General features: G+C 35.8%; 1 protein-coding gene across 1 annotated transcript in view; it reads right to left on the bottom strand.

Moving 5' to 3' along the window:
* FER (FER tyrosine kinase) overlaps window positions 1-26,624 on the bottom strand; it is a 192,950-nt gene that overhangs the window by 123,926 nt on the left and 42,400 nt on the right. The window contains exons 6-10 of the mRNA XM_075725939.1: window positions 21,189-21,372; window positions 18,499-18,636; window positions 17,434-17,553; window positions 10,601-10,723; window positions 5,803-5,992 (exon numbers count right to left, since the gene is read on the bottom strand). Of these exons, the coding sequence (XP_075582054.1) occupies window positions 5,803-5,992; window positions 10,601-10,723; window positions 17,434-17,553; window positions 18,499-18,636; window positions 21,189-21,372 (755 nt within the window). The remainder of the gene's footprint in view (window positions 1-5,802; window positions 5,993-10,600; window positions 10,724-17,433; window positions 17,554-18,498; window positions 18,637-21,188; window positions 21,373-26,624) is intronic.

Genomic DNA, 26,624 nt, shown 5'->3' with positions numbered 1-26,624 from the left:
CTATTAAAAAATTACTGTCAGGTTAATCTTTTACTTAAGAAGTTTCCAGGCATGTTCACTGGAAAGAGGCTTGTCAGCTCCATTGACCTCCCATCTTATAAATTCTGGACCAGTCAGTAATAACCATGTGGGACAAAGTATGACAGTTTATCTGTCTATTACCTTAGTATCTCCTTTTGGACTGTTCTTCCTCTGATGTCTGTCAGGCAAGTAGGATTTACAAAGAGAAGAAACAGAAGCTAGAACATACCCACTCTGAGAGCAAGAGGAGCAGAGCTCATCCTCCACACTTCCTAGAAGCATCTGACATTTGGAGCATTTTTGCTCCATGTTAAGTTCTGGCTGTAAGCCAGAAACACAGGTCCCAGCCAGCAAGCTTGGAAAGTGGCCCAAAGCAAAGATCATTTAGCTGAACTTCAGCTGTCCATGCATCCAACAAATACAACTGTTTTTTTCCAAATCTTTTATGAATTAATAGGCACAATTTCTACAACATGACTGCACTGGCAGTGTCTCCTCTGCTGAGACAAAAATAAGAAAAAGGTTAAGGATACCAATGCTGCACAAACTTAGTTTGTCTCTCTTTCTGTTGACAAGAAACTTAAAATCTTGGAATAGCACAGTGGAAGTTTACAAGGTTTATAAATATGTGAATCAAACAACTGTGAAGGGCTTCCCTACCACTTCCTAATACTTTCCCTCATATAATCTTAGTTTTAGATAAATGTCATGAGCCACAAATTAGTAAAGAATTACTTACGACAGATAAACAAGGGACCTGTTTGGCGATGCATTACAAAGCGTAGGAATGCCTCAATTCTTCTCAGTCAGTAAGAAAAAATATAAAAATTTTATCTCAACCATCAAGCTTTCTGCTATTTCTGCAATGGGCTGGCACAGAAGCTAACCATTTCCCTGCACCTACTTGAAAGTAAAGATCCTATACATCCTGAGACAGTATGGGAGACCCCGTAGAGTGTGGGTACGTCTCTGAGTGGATTATGTTTCAGGGCCTTGTAATATATCATCTAAAATGAATTTCATGAAGCATCTATAATCACATAACCACACCAACTCCTGGAAATGCTCTTTCATATCTATATAACAGACTTAAAAAATTCAAAATGTACAACTTGATCAAATTTGTCAATTACGATTTTAGTGAGAATCCTGAAAACATTTGCCTCAAACCCAAACCTGCAGAGGAAGACTCTAAGACTATTGGTTTGTTGATCACACTATTAGAAGGAGCACTGAGTCATGGATTCTAGAATGCTGCAATGGAGATATAAAGCATTTACACTAGGAAAATAAAAAAGTACTTTCAGAATAATTTACAAAGAATGAAGCTAGCACTTTAGCACTGTTTCATGCATTCAATATTTTTTCTTCCATAACCACTGAGAACCTTCTATTTGCCACAATCTTCACCAAAAGCTGCCTTATCTTACTTTTAAAGCAATCACTGAGAATATGATCTCTGAAGCCTTTTAAAAAGGAATGACAAATAGTAAAACCAATTAGATAGGCAGAGAACTTTTGTATTTTTTTAAAATTGTGGATAATTCTGCTGTAACAGATAAAAATGGAATTCAGATATGTAAAATCTCTTACTAATACCCATTTTCTGTTATCCCACTGTGTACAGTTTTAAGCATGGCACTCTCCTGGAATGGTGCATTGATAGTTAGATCCATCCCACTGGCTGTGTTATGATATCATGATGCCCCAGCTTCCTTTTGCCCTGTGTACCTTTCATGAGTTCATGTTACCAGAGACATTACTGTCTCCTTCCTGACTCAACTGTACTCCAGAGCCTTCCATGCTGACAACCAAGCTGGACTGGAAGTCCGTCAAGGATCATATGGAGAAAGAACAGTGACTTTGTACTGTTGCCCCATGGGCAGTACAGCTACACAGCTCTTTTGGTTGGCTTACATGCTGTTGAAGGCCATGCATTAGGGTCTTTCTACATTACTGTTGTATTTTATTATTTGTAAAAAACCCTCAAAATTCAGGGCAAACAAAACCAAACCACCACTTCAGATTACTTAGATGTTAGATAGATGAGAACACACATTTTTTCCTCCACATTTCTGTGTCTCATTTTTAAATGTATGTAATGATGAAAAATTTTGATTATTCAGTCATAGTTACGTCTTCTGGCATTGAGCTCCACCTTCCGACAAGTCTTTCAAGTATTGCAGAGCCTGCATACCAAGTCTCACTTTTATCAGTGGTGCCAGTGTAGTGCTGCAATACGCAAAATAAATCTATATGAAACATTTCTATAGTGAGAAAACCATATATTTTTAAATACATATTCTTAAAAATAATGGGTTTGCACCTTTGTAATACTTGGTTTTACCATGTAAGGAAAAAGGAGAATACATATTAATGTGGCATACAGATTTCACTGTATTATTGCTAAACAAAATTGATTACTATTTTATATTAACTAAAGCTATTGCCAGGTTTAAGCAGTCCCTGAAGATTTCCTATTCTGTAACAATTTCCAACTCAATACTGATGCTGTAATTTTAAAGTCTTACTATGAAATGCAAACCACTGTCACTGTACTTAATTACCTGAGTAAATGCTGGCACTTTAATATTCCAAATATTCCTGATGTTGTTATTTCTAATCAGCTCATTAGACATATAAAAGTTCTGTTGGTTTTGTTTTCTTTGTTTTAATTATGGTGGACTACTGCCTTGCTCTGTTGATCATATTAATAGCAAGAATAGCATATGTATCTTAAGACAAACAACAGGCCATACATCCATTGACTGAACATCTAAATACTGAAAAGTTAGTTCAAGCTTCCCGCTACTGGTTGACTTTTGTAAAGTGACATAATGTATACCAATTTGGACACTACAACATTTTGGCAAAAAAACAGCTGTTTAGAAGGAATAACCAGGTTTTTCTTAGTATCTATCTCCTTACTTTAACATAAGTATAGAAGAAAAAGTTAACTATGATTCTCCCAATTACATACTGCATAGTATCATAACTGCATAACTCTAAAGGGCCTAAAGACATTATTTTAAACTTGTAGCACCTTCAGCATTAAAATTATCTCTGTCTTGCATGGTTACCTCAGTAGAACGATATAAATGCTAGAAACAAGAAAATATGTCTTATTTTTCCATATATGATCATATGATGCCAAAATTATTAAATGCAATGTTCAGGAATGGCCAAAACCAGAATTGTTTTAGCTCCTTGCTATGCTATGATGATTGAACAAAACAGAATCATCTAGCAATTTCCTTTTTCCTTAAAATGTTTGCATGAACATCAACACACAGCTAACATTCTACAAACAATAAAATGTATTGACCAAACTAAACCATATTGAAGACACTAACAAAATACGAAACTTCCTACAGTTAACAGAAGCAAAAAAGAACAAGGAAACAAAGGAAGTTATAACACACACATAACATAACACTATCTATAAAAACACATCAAACAGCATTTCAGAATTTCATTCCTTGTTAGTATTCTATTGTACTGTTAACTAATGTAAGAGATGGAAAACAAAACAATTTGCACATTATTCCACTATGAAATTGGCTGTATTTAGATGATACCTTATAATACTTAAAGAAATATTAAACTTTACAAACGTGCTTTTTAATTTTAAATTACCAAAAAAAAATCCACTTGTGACTGAATACATGAAAATGTACTTCATATGCATGCTCACAACAAAAGCCAATTATGATTTTGTCATTCTTAGGAAACGAATTTGTAAAACAAGTGTTTACAATATATTTCTGAAGAGGAAAAAATGACCACATTCAAATATTACATCAGACAACATTTAGGTGAACTGCTTTTAGATAAAGATGAGAAACCTAAATGGATTTATAGCTGAAGAAACAACGATCTTCCTGAATATCAGGATGACCATGAGCAGCAAGAACATTTCATTTCTGATCATTTAGCACCTGTGTGATTTTAAGGAGCTTTACTAAAAAAAAAAAAAAAATCCCACTATAAAAATGACCAGGATGCTTATTTATACAAACAGCCCATCAGTGTATTATTTTCTCATCTTGAGATACAGTCAAGACTGCCCTCTCAAGGCACAGCAATTTCAAAAAAGTTTAATTTAGACTGCTGTGGTATCTACAGCTTTTTAGTCAATTTGACTGACACAGGATATCAACTTAATAGTTAAACAAAACTTAAGTGGTATTTGCCTGTCTTAAATGACTTATTCAAGGGAAATCACCCAGCAAGTAAGTCATATTCCATTATTTTTCATGGTACATATAAATTATAAGACTAAACACTCTGAAGCCAAAATAGCAACATTTTTCTTACTCTCAGTACATTTAATATACGCAAAAATGTATGTCTTGCATCATTCTTGAAATCTCAGTATGTATCTCCTCCAGCAAAAAAGAAGATAAATTATCATAGATAACTTTTATTCAAAAAAAATTAAGAGGTCAGAATTCTTCACTATGTATTGTATATATATGCAAAGATTATTTTCTCCCACCCATTGAAACACAGCTTTGGACACCAGAGGACAGACTTTAGTAATCTTGAACTGAGCTGGAAAAATACCGTTCTCTTGATTAGAATCATCATCTCAACTAACCCTTACAGACAATATTCTCTAGCACTATTACAGGTTGTTACATGAACTAACTAATAAGATAGCCTACCCCAAAAAGATTCCAAGCCTCCTAACCTTTCACAATCATTATCCTGATCCCTCCTTTCTCCTTCTCCATCTTTGGGTGCTTTATCAACTCCTCCTAGATCATGACCAGCACACAAGCTTTGTAAACTAATGTTTTGTACCAGTGAAAATGGCAACCATCTGGTAGTGCCTTTCAAATACTAAACAGTGGTAGTGGAAGCAAGAGAATACTGACAATTAAGTATAACTGTAGAATGGAAATGAAGAAAACTCAAACTTGGTTCCACAAATAGATAGAGAAAACAAAAGTATTCCTCTCAGATACAACCATTTCATTATCATTTCACTGAGCTACTGCTCTGTGGGCCAAAAGAAATGGCAGGTTAAACCTCTGAAGAAAACAAGTCACAAGCATCTCATATATGTCAAACCTAATCCATAAAACCAAACACTACTGCTCGTCCCTTTAGTAAACAGGTACTGTTTGTTTGCTTTTTTATGTGGCCTACTATCTCTACACATAGCTGCATACAATTGAGAAAAGGAAGCCACATGAAGTATTAACAAAGTAAAGTACTTATTTAAATTACATGGGGTCTCATCAATAGCACAAAAAGTTCCTTCTGATTAGTAGAAGCATGTAAATATTTAAAAATAAGTTGCAAAGAAACCTGTGTTTGTTTCTGTTTAAAGAAAAGAGTAATTACAGTACATAACATTCATTTCTCAGTTACACAGTACGTGCCGTGATTCCAACAGCTTTTACTGTTAGTTTTCTATCTACAACTGTGAATGAATTTCCTCAACACAGCCGATGAAATTACCAATAGCTACCCAGTCATGTTTACAAAATCTATTTAAGGATTTACACTTGTGATTATAAAACAATCTAATGAGAATTTAAGCAACAAGTGTGCAGAAGACCAAACCAAGTCCACAGACATACAGAGGGTGTTAAAAGTTACTGCAACTTAAAAAAATCACACAACTGAACTGTTTTTCTAAACAAGTCTCCACAAATGCAAAGTGAAGTTTATTCATTTCAGTCATCCCTGTGAATATCTTAAGATTCTGATCCCAGGACTAAAGTACAATGGCAAGGCTGCACAATTCAGTAAAACAGATGTAAAACTTACCATCGAAGTGACTGATCTGGCATCTTCTTCATAATTCACTACAGGTGGTGGCTCTTTCCCATCATTCTCTTGAACCTTTTGTTCCAGTAGTTCTTTCTGGGCTGCAAATTTTGCCTCAGAGCATCTTAATTGCTGAACTGTTTGCTTAAGTTCTTCCAGCGCTTGCTTTTGGCTCAGCAAGAGTACAATACTGCAGAGAAAAATAACAAACATTTTAAAAACACATATTATTTAAAATACATACTTTGTTTCATAAAAGCTAAAAAACAAAACAAAACTAAACTAAACTAAAAAAAAAAAACCCAAACATCTTCAATACTGGAACCTGTTTTTCTTTTTTTCACTTAATCCATTAATTTAACAGAGGAAATTTTACTACACTTTTCAAAGTAAGAGCATGAAAATTCCTCAACAGAATTATGTGTTCAAAGGCATAAACACATCAGGCAATTCTAGAAAATTTTCAAAGCTACAAGACAATGCAAGCAAACACCTAGTTAGCCAGTCTCTTTTCTCAATCTATCACAACAATAATGTAATAAATATAGATGAAACTATTATTTTTGTCCACTTTTGATTGAATTTATAAACTCTAAGATTCCTCATCTGTTAAAGAAGAAATACATTTTTAGATTATGATTTCCAGTGATGAGAAATCCACTGCAATCCACATAGTTGTAATAATAATTTGCACTACTAAACTCACCTTACATCCAATATAAATTCGTCTGGTGTCAAAAGTTAGAGATATCTGTTGTCTCTTCTGGACTGAAAGGTCCTCTACTGCATAAGTACTTCTGGACTGCAGTCTAACATTCTTCTTATGAAGCTAAATAAATTGATCTCCATGAGGAGCTAAAAGAAATTTTTTCTTGTCTTCTGCATGTTTTTATGGCTGTTCTCTAAATACCTCTCATACCCCTGAATACTCCAAGACAGGCATAATTCAAGGATTACTGAAGGACAAGCAGAACACTTAAAATATCTACAGCTACCTAGATGACTATTATCCCCAAGAACTGTCAAAACCAAAGATGGACAGAAGCTGCCTAACAGACAGAACCATCCACAGTACAACAGACACCCTTAAAAGCACTCAAGTGGAGCCCAGCAACATGTGGTCTACAAAGACATGCAGAGTTCTCACAGTCTGCAAGAACAGATGAATGAGGTAGAGGGACCAGAACTATGAAGAATGAGGACAGTAAAGAAAAACCACAGAATTCTGTCACTCTGTATCTTCAGGATAATCCCTGGAAGACAGGCCCTTCTGCAAGCCTTACCCTTAGAGAAAAAAAGAAATGTAAAAGTCATTGATATTGGGATTGTTCCTTCACAAACTGATGCTGAGCCAAGTGACTATTCAAACAGGTTCCAAAGTGGTAAGGGAACCATCTGTCACAGAATTCTCACTGGCAGGAAAAGATAAAAATCATATCCCTATAGATGAGCATTGTACTAAGTCACCAAAGAACAGAACTCCTTACAATGAGCAGAATGATCATTCATGTAAAAAGGATTAAGTATGATGTATGAAGACACAGTTAGAGGACCTGAAACTGAGGTTTGACATGAGACTGCACACATTTAAGAGCACCACACAAAAAGATGAACAATTATCCTCAAAATAATATTCTTTCATCTGGTCCTCAATATGAGAGACAAAAGAGACCACCCTGTGAAAATGATGGCCTTCCACCATCAGCAGGGCTTTGGTAAACACACATTGGCTAGAACAACAACATCCCAAACACTGAATGGTTTCAACTCATCAGGATCCAGAGATAAGAAGGTATACCCTGCAAGTCAAGTCATGAGCTATTCTCTTTCCTGAACTCTGGCAAGATGGATTATTGTCTAATCAGTTTACCCAAATCCAAAACAGAATGCTCCCTATTCCATCTATGCATGAGGAATTAGAACCTACAAAATTATTTGCCTATGGCTTGCATGAGTGCAAACTTTATAGTCCTTGTGGGTAGCAAGAGCTACTAGCAATCTCACAGAGTGAGATCTTGTGTGAAGAATCCTTGCAAGACCAGAAGAGGGCAACAGGTTGGGAAGTGGTAAAAAGGTGAACCAAATCAAAACCCAAATATTCAACATGCTATCATGTCAGGAGGGCAGATGGTATGCTTGACATACACATATGTAAATAAAATATAATTAAAACTCTCTGTGTTGCAGGTGATACCGTCATTTGAAGGCAGAAAAGGATATTGGTGCCAGGATGATAGGACCAATACAGCTAAATACTGAGGAGGAACACAAAATCAGAGGCCTGCAGATACACTTCTGCACATACCCTCATGAAACGTACAGTACCTGCAAAGATCAGTTTGCAGTGTTGCCAGAATTAGATACCAAGAAATGTTTTCAAGCCCCAACTCAGACTGCCACTGCAAAATCAGTAAACAACTCAGAACTTGTGGTACTGAAGCTGTATCAGAAAGAAGTGGGGAGACAGGTGAAGTTCAAACTGGTTCAAGTGAAGAGACCGAAAACATGATTTTGCAGGCTTTTCCCATCATTTTGCCCAGAGAAAGCAGACAAGGAGATTTCCTCGGCACTGAAGGGCAAAGCTCAGCACCTTGGGTGAGGCTGAAAAATAACTCAGAGTCTAGAGCTGTTGCATTTGGAGTAGACCTCCTCACTTTCTTTCCTGACAACAGACTTGCATTGCACCAAGAGAATGACCTCTGGCTCAAGAGGCAAGCTTCCATTTATTGCTCATTTACCTTTAACCTTCACTTTGCCTTGCAGCACTGAAGCCAGTGCCATATGCTATGACAGCAGCTGAGAACATGCAACAGTTGGATGAGATCTTCTAGGGACCGTAAGTACATGCAAAAACATTCCTGACCACTCTGCACTGCAGTTAAAGTTGAAAACGGGGTCTGTTGGAGGAAGGCATGACAAATGACAAATCAGAACTGAGGTGATTTCAGGGAAACTTTTATCTTACAACTAGAAATCTAATCCAGATTTCATGCCTTTTAATAAGACCTACAGGTACTGGTGCAGTCTGAACTGACATCACCTCCTCAACACCACAAACATCTGCTACAGCATCAGTCAAAGGAGCCTACCCACAGCAAGAAACACAGTGATGGTCTGAACTATTTTCAGAGAGAGATAACTGATAACACAACAATATTGGGGGTGGGGAGAAACCACCACAAACCTCATCTGGTTCAAATACAGTTTATCCTTTAAGTAACGTGCAGCAAGGAAGGTAGGTCAAGAACAAAAAAATTCAAAAACATACTGTGAGTACATGTGAAATTCACCAAAGAAAGAACAGGAAAGTAAACAAAACATTGATATCATATACCTGCATAAAGTTTTGGGTATGAATGAAATACTGGCCAATGTATCAAGTGACAAGATGCCTTCAACAAAGAGCTTCAAGACTTCTTCACTGAATGAAGACAGGATTACCTGAGGACTTGCATTGCTACTCACTGGTATTGTAAATTAATATTTATGACCAAGTTAGGAAGGTTATGAATGACTGCAACAAGAATCAGAAAAACATCACTACAGACAGGTTTCTTTACCTGTTGTATAAACTTCAGTTTAGACTGGGTTGTGAATATTTTCACAGAGGTAGAAAAAAACTAAAGATCTTGCCCAAGAATGATTCTTTTTAGTAATGTTTTATTTATGGCACTGTAAAACCCTCATTAATCCCTCACCTTCACTCTTTACTATGCAGTACTAAAGAGCATCAGGTCTACATTCAGTTTTGTAAAGAAAATGCAATGAAGAATGAACTTAACCTGACAAGTTACAAACATATTATTGCACAAGAAAGAGTACCTGTCTTGAACATGACTGAAAAACTCCTTCACAAAATTATATCTACCCAATGAGCTCTGTTAAACAGAGAGGCAATCTGAACTGACTCCTTGCCATGGTTTAACCCCAGCACCTCACAGCCTCTCATTCACTCCCCCTCAGTGGAATGGAGGAGAGAATAAGAAAAGTAAAAGTGAGAAAACTCGTGGGTTGAGATAAAGACAGTTTAATAGGGAAAGCAAAAGCTACGCACACAAGCAAAGCAAAACAAGGAAGTAATTCACTACTTCCCATCGGCAGGCAGGTGTTCAGCCACCTCCAGGAAAGCAGGGTTCCATCATGCGTAACAGTTACTTGGGAAGACAAATGCCATCAGTCTGAACATCCCCTCATTCCTTCTTCTTCCCCCAGCTTTATATGCTAAGCATGACATCATATGGTATGGAATATCGCTTTGGTCACTTGGGGTCAGCTGTCACAGCCCTGTCCCCTCCCAACGTCTTGTGCAACCCCAGCCTAGTTGCTGGTGGGGTGGGGTGGGGTGGGGTGAGGAGCAGAAGAGCCCTTACCTCTGTGTAAGCACTGCTCAGCAGTAACTAAAACATCCCTGTGTTATCAACACTGTTGTCAGCACAAATCCAAAACATAGCTCCACACTAGGTACTATGAAGAAAATTATCCCAGCCAAAACCAACACACTCTTTCCATCAAGCTGAAGTTATAATGCTAACCAAAGGTCCAGTTCTTGAGCCATCCCAACACTATGACAATTATATTAAACTAACGGAGTTGCTCAGTTCTCCAAAAAATTAGGATCTGCAGTGGGTAAGAGTTATTTTAGAGATGGAAAACTAACTTATTTTTGTTTTTCACAATAATCACTTCTCACAAAAGCAGAACAAGATTAGTGGAGGTTACTTCTTACTTAAGTCTTAGGAATTGCATTATAGATGATTTCCCTCAAATTACTGTGTTTTGAAATTTCATTTCGACTTACTCAGACTTCTTTTCACAAGTCTTAGAGGACTCTTCTATTTTTTTCTCTAGTTCCAACACAAGTTCCTCTTTGCTCAAAAGGGTTTGCTGTGTCTGAATCAGTTCTTCTATTACTGTTTTTAACCTGTAAGACATAGATTTCAGAAACCCATGTTGTGAATACACAAAATGTACATATTTGGGAACATTGTATTTTTTTTTCCTGAAGACAAAAAGGAGCATTACTCTTTAAATTATCTTACTCAGTGCTTGGTGATCTTTTTTTGTGGATATACCTTTGTATTTTGTTATTAACCCATATTATTACAGATGCAATACTAGCCTCTGTATACATACAAGGTTACAGAGTGATCTGCTGCCTGCAGGCTCTCCTATCAAGAATTTTTTTTCAGAATGTGTGATGACTTCTGTGAATTAATGCTTTCCTAATATATTGCTAATTTATGAGATGCTTTATGAAAGATGAAAGCCTTCCAACTCCTGAAGCACACATTAAATACACAGAATCAGTAATCAGGCTGTATTCATCTCTAGAAATAACAAAAATAAAGTTGACATTTCCTGTTATAAGAGTGATCTGTATATTTTTCTCTACAATTAACTGTTTCAAAGCCACACAATCTTTGGTAATGGTTAATTCAAAGGAAAGATAAAACTTGCATAAGAACACTCAATACTAACAGAAAAGGGGTTACTGCACATTAAAACCATTACTGACACTTTGCAATTATGCTGGCAAACATGACAATACCAAAAAGTCAAAAAATGTACACTAACATTTGCACTCTGAACAATGCAGATAAATGGCTCACATAATGATGACTTCTAAAATGTGTATCAAAATATATATGTTGACTTCAAGCAATTGTTAAACCAAGAGAACAATTTAAACAAATAAATAAGTACATGTGCACACCTCATTTCCTTCTTGGCATTCATCTATCCATCTTCAACTATCTTACTCTGCTTCTCCTCTATTTTCAAGCCCAATTTCAATAAAAAAGTTATTGAAGTAAAGAGTGGAACAAAGGCAAAATACATATAGTACTTACCACTGCACAGATCTATTGCCCAAAACCATTCCAGGCTGGGGAGTGGCACAGAAGGTCAACTGAGAGTAATTTACATTGACTCTAGGTATCTAGGAGCCACATTCCATGTCCATATATACCAAACTGAATTATTTGATTCTAGACATTGAATTAGTTCTCTCTCCTCCCGATACATTTTATGCAATGTTGATTAAACATATTCTTTATTCAGACAGTCCTGGATCTTATCTTGGAAGACTTAAATTACTATTAAAAAAGCCATATAGTGAACAATAAAAGTTTATTTCCCAAATGAACAAGCATCTGCATGTGTTTATTTTAAGATAAGGGAAATAATTAAAACATTTCTATCACAATAACTTGCCCACAGCTCCCTTTTTACTAAACATTTTTATTGTTTTTAGGCTATCACAATCTGTTTGCTGAACTTCTTAGAAATGACAATTTTCTTACACTGGGTCTCTAACTTAATATCAACTAACTTTTTTCTTTTAATACCTTGCTAAAAAAGTAATTACCAATTTTGTAACTGCAGAGACTGCTTTTTGATCAGCTTTCTAAGCAAAATTGTAATCAACATTGTATTGGCTTAATAGTTCATTTACAGGAAGTAGATGTTACATCTAATGATCAAGCATCAATATTCAAGAAATTAAAACCAAATTAATAAGATTGCTGATCACTGGAAGGTCTAAGTGTATACATGCAGAAACAACATATTAAAGTATTTTACCATTTCAAAAATATCAGATTTCATATTGCAGCATCAGATTGAAATAGAAAGTTGATGTAGTTCTCCCTAAAACTTCTGAGCTACTTTAGGAGGCTTGTATTTATCTTAGAGAAAACAAAACAGAGAAACCATATACACACTAATCTAACTTGCCTCCTTGCAGTCAAACTCCGTTTTTTGTTTTAAACAATAATTTTCATTCAAACTGCCTAGAACTGACATCTCTGCACCTGCCTTGTATCATCTTGGTTGTGGTTTCATAGAATCATAGAATCATAGAATGCTTTAGGTTGGAAGGGACCTTGAGAGATCATCGAACCCAACCCCCCTGCAGTAAGCAGGGACTGAACCTGTGAACTTGGCATTATTAGCACCATGCTCTAACCAACTGAGCTAACCCGGCTGGTCGTTTTGTCAAAGGATGTTTCTTGTGGCCTTGTATTTGCCTCCGGGATAAACTCAGTTTACAAAAAGGTTTTTATTACTATATTAGCTTTAACAACCATACAATTCCAAATTGGCAGGTTTCAATGGCATAAGAACACACAAAGTGAGACCAAAAAAAATCTAGAAAGCAGACATCTTCAAACTAGGTTCTGGCTACCTGGAAAGCTGCCTTTTATATTTCTTTACTCATTAGCCCTATTCTGCTTCAAATATCAATAAAAATAAATGCTTGTGCTTACAGAACTTCTGTTTCAGAAGCTTTTTTAAAATTACTGTAGATATTAATTCATATACCCATTGATCAACACTTACTTCATTATGGTTGCCTTCTCACAGTTTTTAATGCATGGATCTTTGAAGCATAAACTTTTATTCTGTTACACTTTTCAGAATATCTCAGTATTAGTCAGTGTTGTGGTTTAACCCCAGTCAGCAACTAAGGACCACACAGCCACTGCCTCACCCTCCCGCCCCTCCCCGGTGGGACAGGGGAGAGAATTGAAAAAAAAGTAAAACCCATGGGTTGAGATAAAAACAGTTTAATACAACAGCAGAGGAAGAGGGGAAACAAACAAACAAAAAAAAGATAAAAGAATATACAAAACAGGTGATGCACAATGCAATTGCTCACCTCCCACTGACTGATGCCCAGCCAGTTCCTGAGCAGTGCTTGCTGCTCCGCAGCCAACCCCCCCAGTTTATATACTGAGCATGACATCATATGGTATGGAATAGCCCTTTGGGCAGTTTGGGTCAGCTATCTTGGCTGTGCTCCCTCCCAGTTTCTTGTGCACCTGGCAGAGCATGAGAAGCTGAAAAGTCCTTGACTAGCATAAGCACCACTTAGCAACAACTAACACATCAGTATGTTATCAACATGATTCGCATACTAAATCCAGAACACAGCACTATGCCAGCTAGTAGGAAGAAAATTAACTCTATCCCAGCTGAAACCAGGACAGTCAGTGACAGTCATCAACATTTATCAGGAGGCACCATATTCCTCTCCTTACTTAGAAGGGTTAGCTGTCAACACTGACTTTTAACTACCTCCCTCTGTCAAAACTTTATTCATAAATATAAATTTAACTAAAAATGTAAAAGTGTGCCAGTTTTGCCATGTTTGCTTAAAATAAATTTTATGAAAACCTTTAAACAGTAATGTATGTAAAGCTGTCATTTTTCCCTGACGTACTCAATAAAACCACTGATTCAACCAGAAGTTACTGATTCTGAACCAATATACATCTTTGATTCTATTAAAAGTCTGTGAAATAAATCCACTATGTGTACCGGATTTATTGTATTTAGTAGATGCTGAAGGTAGTTCTCCTCTGCAGAAACATAATGATGTAGCATTTTGAAGATTCAAGGCCATGATCTCAGTATTAAAGATCAACTGTCAAATTTCTATTGTTTCAGCACATACAGAATGGATTTTTAAAAGGTCATACACAGTAAGTTGATGCAAATACCTGTGGGGGTTTTTTGGCTGTAGTGGTTTTAAAGCAAGACTATAACAAAATATATCTAAAACGCAGTTAACAAGGTATACAAGCAAAGGTAGTTAGAGAGAACTAAGCCGTTCTAAAAGGAAGGGTTCTCATCTGCACTAAAAAGCAATAAAAAAAAGGACAAAGAGGATAAGAATAAATAGTTTTTACAGTGCCAGGAGCTTGTGGACCTTCACAAAAACCTGCACTGCTTAATATGTTTGTAATAATAATTCAAATAAAAACACAGTTTAAAAAGTGACGAAGTGCTGACCATACAGTGTCATTTGAGGTAGGGGGAAGGGGCTGAATGTGAAGAATACAAAAGGATTATTCTGGATCTCAATACTCAATAACTGGACTGTCATTTAGAACATTAATTTCAATGCATATTGAAATAAGCAAATATATGGGGGGGGAAAATCCAAAGCGTTATTTATGCAGTGAATGGCTCTAAGCTGATCATTACGACTCAGAAATGAGATCTTGGAATTACAGTAGATGATCGCATGAAAACACTGGCTTGATACACTGCAGTGCTCAGAAAATCAAACAGAATGATTCTCTAGGATTTGTTAAAATCAAAGCAGAACAAGAATACAGGAAACCTCATTATGCCTCTCTCTAAACCACGCATCTGGTTTACCTATGCAACTCATTCATCTCAAAAACAATACAGTAACTTTGAAAACGTTCAAATAAAAATGACAAATTTGATAAAGGATATAAGTTTTGCAAAAGGACAGATTAAAGATAAAGACGGCTCTAAAAGAGAGATCACAGAGTAGGAGTATGACAGAAGTTTACAATATCACGAGCGGAAAGGAGTAGATCGTTCCTATTGTCTTCCAAAACAAGAGCTTAAGAGCCATAAAATGAAACTAAGAAGTAGCACGTTCACATAATATGAAATTAATCTCTGGAATTCCTTGACCAAATTCTGTGGACAACAGGTACTCGTACGTACTGAAACTAGACAAATTCACAACAGAAAAAAACCCTCTAAGGCTACTATAAACTACCCCTACAGCTATTATAAACAAATATGACTTCTGTCTCAAAACATTTCTGAGCTGAAAGTCATGGGAGGCTGAGAGATCATTCTGAGGCAACAGCATTGCACGATCATCCTGTTCTTGTCCTCCTCCCTAGACTTTTCCCTGTTGGCTAATGTAAGAGAGAAGAGAGTTGGTTAGGTCAATCTTTAGTCTGACCTAATACTTACGCTCAGAGTCCTAGCATAACCTATACCAGAAAGTGAACACCTTAAAGACAGCAACACTTAAAAGAGCTATTTGATTGCTGTTCCAAAAATAATATCACACCATAAAATTTCTCTCTCAAATTCACAAAAGAATTTAAAGTGGATGAATATAAGATTTGTAACAGGACACACTGGAAATTGTATTGAAAACGTGTATTTGTAGGCAAAAATGCAGACACACACTTATAAACACAAATATGCATTTCATCAGAATCATTTACTAGATAAGCAGCATTTCACCTCTTTCACTTAGACATGCTGATGTCTTATTTCTAAACAATGGGATACAGAAGACAAGCCAAACAAGAAGTTGCTTCTCTTTTTGAGCTATGGAAGGCAGAATCTTTGAAAAATTGTAATACTTTATTGAAAAGAGAGATTTAGTATATACACTTTTCCTGTTACTGTGCTGAATTACATCTACATGTGCAACATTTACATAGTTTAATCAGGAATAATCTCAATTTAGTAAAGATGGAGAATATATTATAAAAAGAAACATGTTTAAAGGGAATAGACGGGCTTTAATTATCAAGGGATCCTTTCATAAGAAAGATGAAACTGCTTCAGGACTAAGGAGAAGTCTGACGAGGGAGGCTAAAACTTCATATTACAAATGTTATTTCAATACCTATTAAGGAATGAATTCACAAGAAGTAATCAGATTGCACAGGGAAAAAAAGGGGATGATTAATGACCTTCAAAAGGAATTAATAAAATCCAGAGATGTTATGTTGAGAAAACACAGCGATGAGAATAACCTGCAGAAGACACTGCAATGTGTTTACATTTGAAATACCTCACTGCTATTAGGACTCACTATGATTTTGGTTTTCAGAAAAACCTACAAGAAATAAGGGTCACAGTTTGATTAAGCAGATGAAAAACTTAAAAAAAATTTTAAAAAGCCCACACCACATCATCGATATATTATTTGGATCAGTTATGCTTTCTAAAGGAAAAAAATTTCAAATAAGTCAAACATGGATTGAAATACAGTAGAGACAACAAAAACACCATCAAACAATGAAATTCTGAATTTTCCATTTTAAATTGCTCCAATCAATAGAAAAAAATTAAATGTATAATTAATAGTTGCAATCTCACAAATGACTGCATCAGACATTTTATGTCAAAAGTTGAGACTGATAATATAATAAGAACATAATAACCTCAGCAGGAGATTTGTTCCCCTGTAACAAATGATTAAAGGTAAAGTTGGTAAAAGTAATGAAAAGATTTAACTAGGCAATATATTAACAAAATACACAGAGAGGTAGTTTAGCACCCTGAATAGCTAAAAGCTCCATGAAATGCAATACAACAGCTACATTTGTGTTAGTAAGTTAATGTATTTTAAAGGTTATAATAATAATTAATAAGAATTTCCTTTGGAAAATGGAAGCAAACACTTGACAAAAGTGAAATAAATATATTCATGAAAATTTTCTGCATGGCAATTTGTATCACTGACTACATCACTGTACTCAGTGGTTTCATCAAAAGATTTCAGTATTTTTCCTAGTACTGAATGTGGAAACACTTTTTGGAAGATGAATCAGTATGTTCCCAAAGAGGACTCATGATAGATGTAGGGCATTGTATAAAGTAACTGGCAAGGAGACGAACATACACTGAAGGTGCTGGCAAGTTTTTGGTGGGACTGGGGAGGAGTATTTTGTAAAGGAACAGTAAGACCAGCATGGGAGTCTATAGCATGAAAATACTATTTTTAGAAACTGGATCTTAAAAATGAAGACGCAGCTATGCAATGATGTGGGTGAGCTTAGATACAATGTCTAACAGCACTTCCAAAGGATGAAAGGTTTGTAAAGAAAGACTCACGTGACTTGTAAACTTTCTGCTGTTAGATTATTCCACATGATCTCATTAGCTTGAAGGTTTTCATTTTCTTCTAGTAAAGACGTATCAAACTCTATTTCTTGCTCAACAGCTTCTGATGACCTAATTTAGTAAATAAATATTATATTTTGAAAATGAACATGTATCTTTGAGTAAACCATAAAGCGAATCATCATGCTTTGAATTATTTTAGTAACTAGCATATAGTTAAAATTACATATGAAATAAAAGAAAAGGTAGCAATTCAATACATATTCTTTTTCCTTTGAATAAAGACCAGTCTTAAAATCATACCAGATAACAAAATCGCATACAACTCTGAATCAAAATCACAGCATAACCAAGGTTCTCAAGGGGTATCAATGTGAATGGGTCCACTCTTAGCTTATCCTGCTATAAACCTGCATGTGACGATTATCAATTTGCACAGAACAAAAAAGATAATGCAAGAAGTCTTAGGACTATTTCTGCATATACTAATACAGAGTAACAGTTCAATAAATGGCAAATACAGTTTACTTTTAAAGTAAAAAACTTTCTTGCATTATCTGCATCTCTGTAGTCTCAGGCACTGCTCAACCTGCAATTAACTGAAGAGTACACAGAGGTACCTAGAGTTCACTTTAAAGTAAAATTTGGACAATAAGAGAAATAAAGCAGAGAAACTTAGTTTAGCCCAGAATGCAAATTGCATCCAAACACAGAGTAAATTAGCTCACACTGAATCTGGACTGTCATGTATAGTCTGCTGTCAGTACCAAAGTTATGGTTCTTCACATGTAATAACGCTAACTGGAATTTTGTTTTTCTAGAGCCAGACACAGAGATGGATGGTTAAAGAAACAGGTTAAAAACTTGACTTTCAGCCATCTTTCTGTACATGCAAGTAGAACAGTTTTCAAAATAGGATAAAGCTTTACAAGTAACAATGTAAAAGAAACCAAACAGAAAGAAATTCAACTCTGATCACTTAAGCAGTGTTGCACTTTAATACAGGGTTTTCTCAAGAAGAAGCATGAACAAGCACACCAAGATAAAAATGTGTACCTGTGAGTATCTATGAAGTCATTATACTCAGAGTCAGGATCTATCTGTTCAACCGAGGTCTGGATCTCTTTATGGACATTCACAATCTCCTCTGTTACAAGACTGGTGATCTGGCTATACTCATCCAAGATCCCTTTTCTAGAGAGAAAAAAAAATTCTAGTGTATAACATGGCACTGAAGGTACAGAAGGCATTGAAGATGCTTCAAACTTTCAATTTGCTGTTTCTACAAACTCTTGTTGCAACTGGCTAAAAAGGGAAAAAATAAGACAATATATTACTCAAAGAAATAACAGATCAACTGTGGCCTTTTCTTTACAGATTGGCTGTAAGTGAGAAGTCTCTTAAGACCATGCTCCTTGTATTGATTTCAGTGCATATACACACAGGGTAGCTAAACTAAAAACTGTAGAGAGTACAATGAAAAGGAATGTGCACAGCTCATTGATGACACTCTTCTTCACAAAGGACTTATCATGCTTGTCATAACCTACATTAAAGCTTCTCATGTTCTGACTGACAAAATAAATATATTCTGGCATAAGGCAAAACAAGCCACAAAATATTGTGCACATTTCTTTTAAAAACTTCTTTATCGTTTTAACTATCTTCTTTCATATATTTATTTTATGATTTGGTCATTCAGACAAAAATAAGCATAAATCACAAGTTAGCATATATTTACAAGAAGAAACAAAATCAAGCAAGAAGTTCCTGTAAGAAAGTACAAGCCACCCAGACTTGCCTTTACCTGCTTCTGAGAGTGGGAAAAACCAAGTGAGTACAGAACGGTAAAAGAATAGGTGACATTGTGCCACTACTCTTAATAGCATCCAGTGACACATCCTCAGAACACCCTCCTATTCTCTTTAACTTTTAGCCTTCCATAAAGGAACCCTCATAATCATTTTCTATTTCATTTTTACCTTTGACAAACTTGCTAGCTTGCCAGGCTCTAAAGCATGGTGAGCTTTCTTAAAATACTGATGAATTTTGGCCAGCCCAGAGGAACATGCAGAAAAAAAAGTATCAATAGATTTTTCCTGGATAAGATCTCAAGTACATTTATTCTGTAAATAAAGTTTTGTGATTGGATTATTTCAATACTTTTTCTGAGGAGAAAACAGGCACGAGAAGGCATTAAATCTTGCCTTGCCTGTGAACAACGTGTGAAAGGTTCCAGAAAATAGTTCAAAGAGTGTGACAAAAAGATAGGCAAATGTCAACTACCATAATGCCATATCAAAGAGAAAGGGAATCTATGTCAATTACCAAAAAAAAAAAAAAAAAAAACAACAACCCAAAAAACCAAAACCATTAGCAATGCTAATCTGCACTTCTTCAAGTTTACTGAACTAATTCATCTGCAAAATCAGGATTGTTAAGTAAGTAAGTTTCACACAGATGGCCATGCCAAGCTGTACACCTGAAATCACCACTTCTTTTTGTACACCACAGATAGCAGAAAAGAGTAATTTTCCAATACATTCAGATCTCACAAAAAATGTCTATGTAGAGACAAAACTTTTTTTTCCAGGTTTTCACTCCAGACGTAGCAAAGATAAGCAGGTTAAATCGGTTCTTGTTCCATCATAAAACTCTTCAGTGAAATAACTCACAATTCTGAAAAAACACCTTAATTACAACACACAAATTAACTGTAGCCTTTTGCTGTGATTATACACACAAAATTAAAAGGACTGTACAGACACTATTCCAAAGGTCTATGTCATTTCAATACCTGCACAATAATCAAAGGAATTAATATGATACTGCATGGGGCAGTTAATGGTGTCTGTACCACATAAGCATGTAAAGCACGAAATCCCCAACTCTCCCTCACTTCCTGTGTGCTGAAGTCAGGATGAATGTAGCCTTCAGAGAAGGTAAGAAAATGATTTAAAGACGACTGTCTCACATCTAAATGAACAATACCTACAAAAAAAAAAAAGTAACTGCCCTTTCTTTTAGGCTAAGTGATTTAAATAACACCCCAGAAAAAGACCTACAGAACAGACCCCCTCACCAACTCCCATTCTCCAGGAAAGACAGAGACACCATAGTAGTTACAACCCAGAAAAGAGGGCTTAAAGTCCTCATTGTCTGTTCTCCCAGATCACCAGTTTGCACATCTTCTGTAATGATGGAAAAAATGATCTTTCAGGAAAAAGGTAATTGTATTTTTAAGGTTGAATTCCTTAAAGTGAAATCAGTTTTATATAATCCTATTACTTCTCCCACATATATGATTACCCATGCATCTGACTGGCCCTTTTCCATAATGACTTTCAAGACAGTTGGCCAGTTTAAACCGAATTTGTTGCTGGTGGAATTTCATAAAAATAAGATTACCAGAGAGGCAACAAATTTGTCAGTATGCCAGGTGATGGACAAAGCATGAGCTCAGCTATAGACATTGCAGTTGATCTGTAAGGCTTTGAAGTTTTGTGAGAAGGTGGTGTCTTGCTAGAATGTTTACGTAACCACTCAAAACTACTGTCTGCATTATTTGGATAGACTTTTCTATGCACAATTACTGTCAATTGACAGATGAAAACATCTTTTTTCGTTATCCCTTGATATACAATTAATTAATCACAGTTTATTATTTTCAAATAATCCTGTAAGTTAATTAGAATACTACACATATAAAATTCTGCAAGTTATAGATATATAAGAGTACATCTTACAGGGCTTTAATCATCTCTTCTTGCATCTTCTGTAGCGAATCAAGTAACAGAGGAAGCGTAGTATCATAATACTGGTGCTGATGTAACTGTGCTCCTTTCAGTGCCAACACATACTGATTATGCAACATATGAAGCTTCATAGTGGCTTTATCACACCGATCTTTGGCTTTCTCAGTCTCCTTTCCTAAGAGAGAACAAAAAAAAAAGGAAAATGCACATGGTTTAAAAGTATACAAACTTGTAGATGACACAAATCTAGTAGATTTATGATAAGCTTGCACCTTTTTCCACAGTAGTCTTTTCAAGGTAATTCTCTGAAGAATTCTCAAGGTAAAATCTGACTGTTTTCAGGTCACTAGTAAGACCAAATGTCTCGGTTTTCTAATTAAAAGACTAAGTAAGAAAAAAATGTTGTATTTTCTTCGAGCAGAAATGTGAGAATTCTTTATCTAAAAGTCTATGAAAACCACTATCTACACAGGTATAAAAATAATATAACTATGAAGAATAAAGAACAAAACTCATACACATGACTATCACAAAGCTAGTATTTTATTTGCCTCAGAGCATATAAACATTTTTTGAATGAAGAAGTAAGAGATGTCCTACTAGGTCAGATCCATGATTCACTAAAAATCTGTCAGTTATTGCAAGCAAAAATTCTATTGCTACACACCATCCCAATAAAGCAATGGTGCAGTCTACGTATGAGTAGCTGAACTCTCACGCCATTACTCCTGTCCAAAATGGGCAGCTTCTCTACTACAGCTTAACATTTCCTTATCACTGTTGGTATTCTGATCAGGAGGTTGGCTCTACAATCTCAGCTCTAGATAGCTCTCTCACTGTTAGACAGTAGAAGTCCTCAAGTTCATGCTGACAAGACCAGTTCAGTGCTGAATCTGAGCTACAAGGTACTTCAAGAGGTCACCTATTCTATTCTTTGCCACAGTAATTGAACAACTATGTGGTGTATGTTTTTATGATTTTTTCCTAAGATCTCCAATGACAGACAACTTCCTAGTACTATTCAGGTCTGTGCTGTGCCAGCTGAAAGCATTCCCCCACCTCCCTGCCCCTTCACTCTCCAATGTAAATCTTTATTGTTCTAATTTAAACCCTTACTTACTTCACATGTGCCATGACTATTAAAAATAGTCTACTGTCCTCTGCAATCCACTTTTTATATATCAGGTTACATACTCTCCTCTTCTGCCCAGTCTTCTAAACTTCATACTAACGGACCTATAGATCTTCCCTTATAAATCCTGTTGTCTTTTTGCAGTAGACTGGTGCACAATCTTACACAAGTGCAACTTTGGTAAAGGCTCAAAGCCAAAGAATAACTTTACATTCTAGATACTTCTGGCTCATTAAAAAAAAAAATTAAAAAAGAAAAAATAAAGAAAAAGAAAAAAGCACATGTTTTTTGAACACCATAAAAACATGGCATCACTGACTAGTTTTGCTTTGGTATCTGACCCTGCCAAGTAACACTATTTTCTGAGACTCATCTCTCAGTTTATCAAATTATTTTTAACTCTACAGCTGCTCTCCAATGCACTTTCAATCCTTTCTAGGCATAGTGGTACCTGGGAATTTAATAAACAAACTCTGAAACAAAGTAATGAAACACTGAAAGACCACTCAAACCTAATCTCCATATATATCCTGCAATGTCCCATAGGATACATTATTCTGACAGGACCTCATTAACAGCCATTCTCCAAGCAGCTTTATGCAAACAGTTTTGCACCTCTACTAGAATGTTTTGAACTTGATCATGCATTAACTCAGTGTTCAGGAGCCATCGGACAAGACGTTATTTAGCAAAGACCTAGACAGTGTTATTATGCCACTGATTAAATCCACATAAACTGGTATGCAGTTCTTTCACCTCAAGGAGGACATATTTGAAATGAAAAAGGTTTACAGAAGGGCATCAAGAGTCAGAAAGGTAGGAAACACAAGGAATCCAGAAGGAATGACTAAAATGAGGACTCCTGAAGCACCAGGAGACTGAGGAGCAACGTGGAAGAAGGGACACACAGTTAACAGACCTTTCTAACCTCCTTCAATGTAACAACTCTAAAGCATTATATGGAAATAGCATGTACTTTGTTAAAAACAAAGGATGTTCTTCTTCAACTAGCATGTAGCTAACCTATGGAATCTTTTGGTCAAAGTTACTGCACGCATGAAAAACTTAGGTGGTTTATAGGGAATGGACATGCCTACACAAACCCCCCCCCGAAGAGCTACTAAGAACTAAGAGAGCACTTCTGACTCAGACACTCCCTAGGTAACAAATTACCCTGAAGTTGAGACAGCTGTCTATCTGTTTGTCCCCTCACATGGCTCTCTAGACATTTGCTACCTTGCCACTGTCAGCTACATTTTAAACACAGAGTAATAAAAATTACTTTTAAAGCATATTATGTCTATCATTTAATTGAAAACAATCTAGCTGCTGACCTAATTTTTTACGTGGAAGGAACAGATTTCTTACACTATAATTTAGCCAAGTTACTCTACACAACAAAGACAAAACACGTCTCCAGAGTTGTCACCAGAGAAGTATTTTTCATTTAGTTATGAATGAAACTTTAAAAATTTCTGTAGAACTGTTTTGGAGAGACAACAATCTCAACTATCTCTAAAACTTTTGCCAGAGAAAACAGGTTTTGGCTTTGGCAAACAATCAAAACTCATGTTTCATGGGAAGACACTGGGGTTTTTTTTCCCCCAAACATAAAAACATTGCACTATTTATTTCTAAATTAAATATAGATCATTTGGAGGAAAAAAAAAATCCAACACATCACGCCCAGAATAACATCCCAGAAATTAGATACCACCAAACATGTGCATGTCTGACACCAGTGTACCAATATAATAGGATGGTATACAACCCCATTTTTGCATCTACCTTGAGGACTAAATTCCTTCTCTATACACATTAATCCTCAGCAGAACACCTCAAATAATTTCACAGTAATTCAAAGTATCATACACACTCAGTTTCTAAATACAGTAAGCTACAGTGTCAACCTGGTCATCTGCAGACCAAGATGTATACACTATCCTGGAGAATGAGAGGCATGTGAACATGTGGAAATAATGGAAGGCGACTGAAGAGGGTTTGGAAGGGAAGAGGTCAAGTAGTAGTTACAGTATAGGGACTGGATGAAAGAGGAAAGGATGAGGCAGCTGGAAATCAGAGCCGGAACCACCAAGTTGTGCCTGCCCTGGCCCATTCCCTTGGGTCATACACTGGCCAGAGAAACAGGAAGAGGGAGACAAGATGGTAGCAGAGGGAGAAATGCTGGATTACTTCTTGGGTTTATTGTATATTTGGCCACTCCTACTCAAGCATGCCCTAGATTACATAATCCAAAATTATCTCCATATATCATAGTTTAAGAGCTTAAAACCTACAACTTGTCCATGCACATCTTTAAAATACATCTCCTATCAGCTTTCAGCTTACCAAAAATCACCATATGTCAAATTATACCTTGTACCATCAGTACAGGCTTCTGACCTATGAACTACAACAAACAGCTTTCAACAGCTAAACTAAGGGGAAAATTTATACTAAAAATGATCACAACCACATAACTAGAGACTTACCAATATTATCTATCTTTCAGAAACCTCACTAATGGCTAAACTATCCCATTTTCCCACCTGCCTAAATTCCTCTGCTATACACTATTCCTCAGCAGAACACCTCAGCCAATTGCAAAGTAAATCAAATTATCATATACACTCAGCTTCTAAACACAGCCTTTGGACCTGCAATTAATACAAGAAACACAGCCACAGTATTATTTCCATATTGTAATTTAGTTTTTAAAGCAGCAAAATGCAGTGAGGCAGAGTACACAGTTGTTCTGCATGTCAATTAGCACAGAGGAAAACATCCAATTTTCTTTATCTGTATAATGAATTTCATAAATAGATCTAATTATAATTCTACTGCCATCAGTTGTTGACAAAACTGTTTAATGTTTATAGAAACTGACTGTATACAATATGTCATGCCATAAACAGTATTATGAAGCTTGCAAAATTCAATTACAAAAGTTTGTCATTTGCAAAGAAAAGGCTGGCATTCTTTTTAAAACATTCTAGATAGTTGAGTATTTCAATTTCTAACAAAAACTCTTTTAAGATTTTACAACATACAGTACAACAGAGACATCCAGAAAAGAATGTTTAGGGGTATTTTCTATTAAAAAGGCAGATTTGCTATTCCAAAGTTCTTACAATCATAAGCATTAGTCTCTTGTAGTCTCATATTCACTGAGAATGGAAGAGCAGAAACTGGATAGGACAACCAACTGAGACCAACTGAGGAAAATTTCAGCTCATAATGTCCACTTCATCTTTTTTTAAATAAGCATCAATGTACAGTGCAAATGCCTCAAAGAAACTGACTTTCAGAAAATAACTATTGCAAATACAGAAAATTTTCATACATGTTTTGGATTAAAAAGAAATAATTATGCTGAAGTGCTCAGGTTTTTACCTCCTTACAACTTTTTCTGGTTGGTCAAAAATTGTAAGTCAAGGCTTGTATTCCTTTATATGTTCACTACATTTAGTTATCACTGATTTCAATAAAATTTAACACTTGTGAGGTCTTCAAATTTGCATTCTGGATTTTGACATTTTATTCAAACAGCAAAATTCTGACTCTGTGGAATACAGTGTAAAGCACCCACTAATTCTCATAGCGTAAGGATCCACCTCCTGAAGTTTACCTGTAGTGTGACATCTAACACTCAAGTCAAGACTTGGCACAAGCTTAGCTGTTCAGATTTCAAATCCAGCTTCATGATAGCATAGGTTAAACTAATGATTGAGGCTTACATCTAATGTTCTTGTTTCTGCAACAGAAAATTCCAGTTAAGCTGCTTTAGTTACAGCCCTTCAGTTAAACCTTATGGGCAAGTAAATGCCGAAAAGACAAAATTATTTTCTTAAAGATCTATTCTTTTCAAAGAGAAAGAGCATACAGTGAAAATCTCAGGTTTGACTAACATGAAACACAAAGCTTTCCCCTCAAAATCAAAAGCTCGAACAGAAACATTTTGGATTGGTTAACTATAGAAAGATGTCATAAAGAATTCCAGAACTCAATGCAGTAAGAAATTATTTCTTTATGTCTACATTGTAGATCAGCTGCTAGCAAAAAAGCTCAACACTATACTTCAATGGATACATGTTACCATAAGCCCTGAACTTCTGTTCCATTGCAAAGGTAACAAATCAGCCTTTGGGTTCAGACAAAACCCTATACCAATGACATCCCACTCTACCAAAAGAGTATATTTTTTCCTCTCACTGTTGCTTTGCAACAATGGTAAGAAAAACTGTCTAGAAGACCTCATGGAAGTATCAGTTATTAAGCTATTTGTTCTTAAGTTT

Source organism: Pelecanus crispus, chromosome Z (assembly GCF_030463565.1).
Source record: "Pelecanus crispus isolate bPelCri1 chromosome Z, bPelCri1.pri, whole genome shotgun sequence".
NCBI classification, from domain to species: domain Eukaryota; kingdom Metazoa; phylum Chordata; class Aves; order Pelecaniformes; family Pelecanidae; genus Pelecanus; species Pelecanus crispus.
This window is presented reverse-complemented; position numbering and strand designations above follow the sequence as displayed.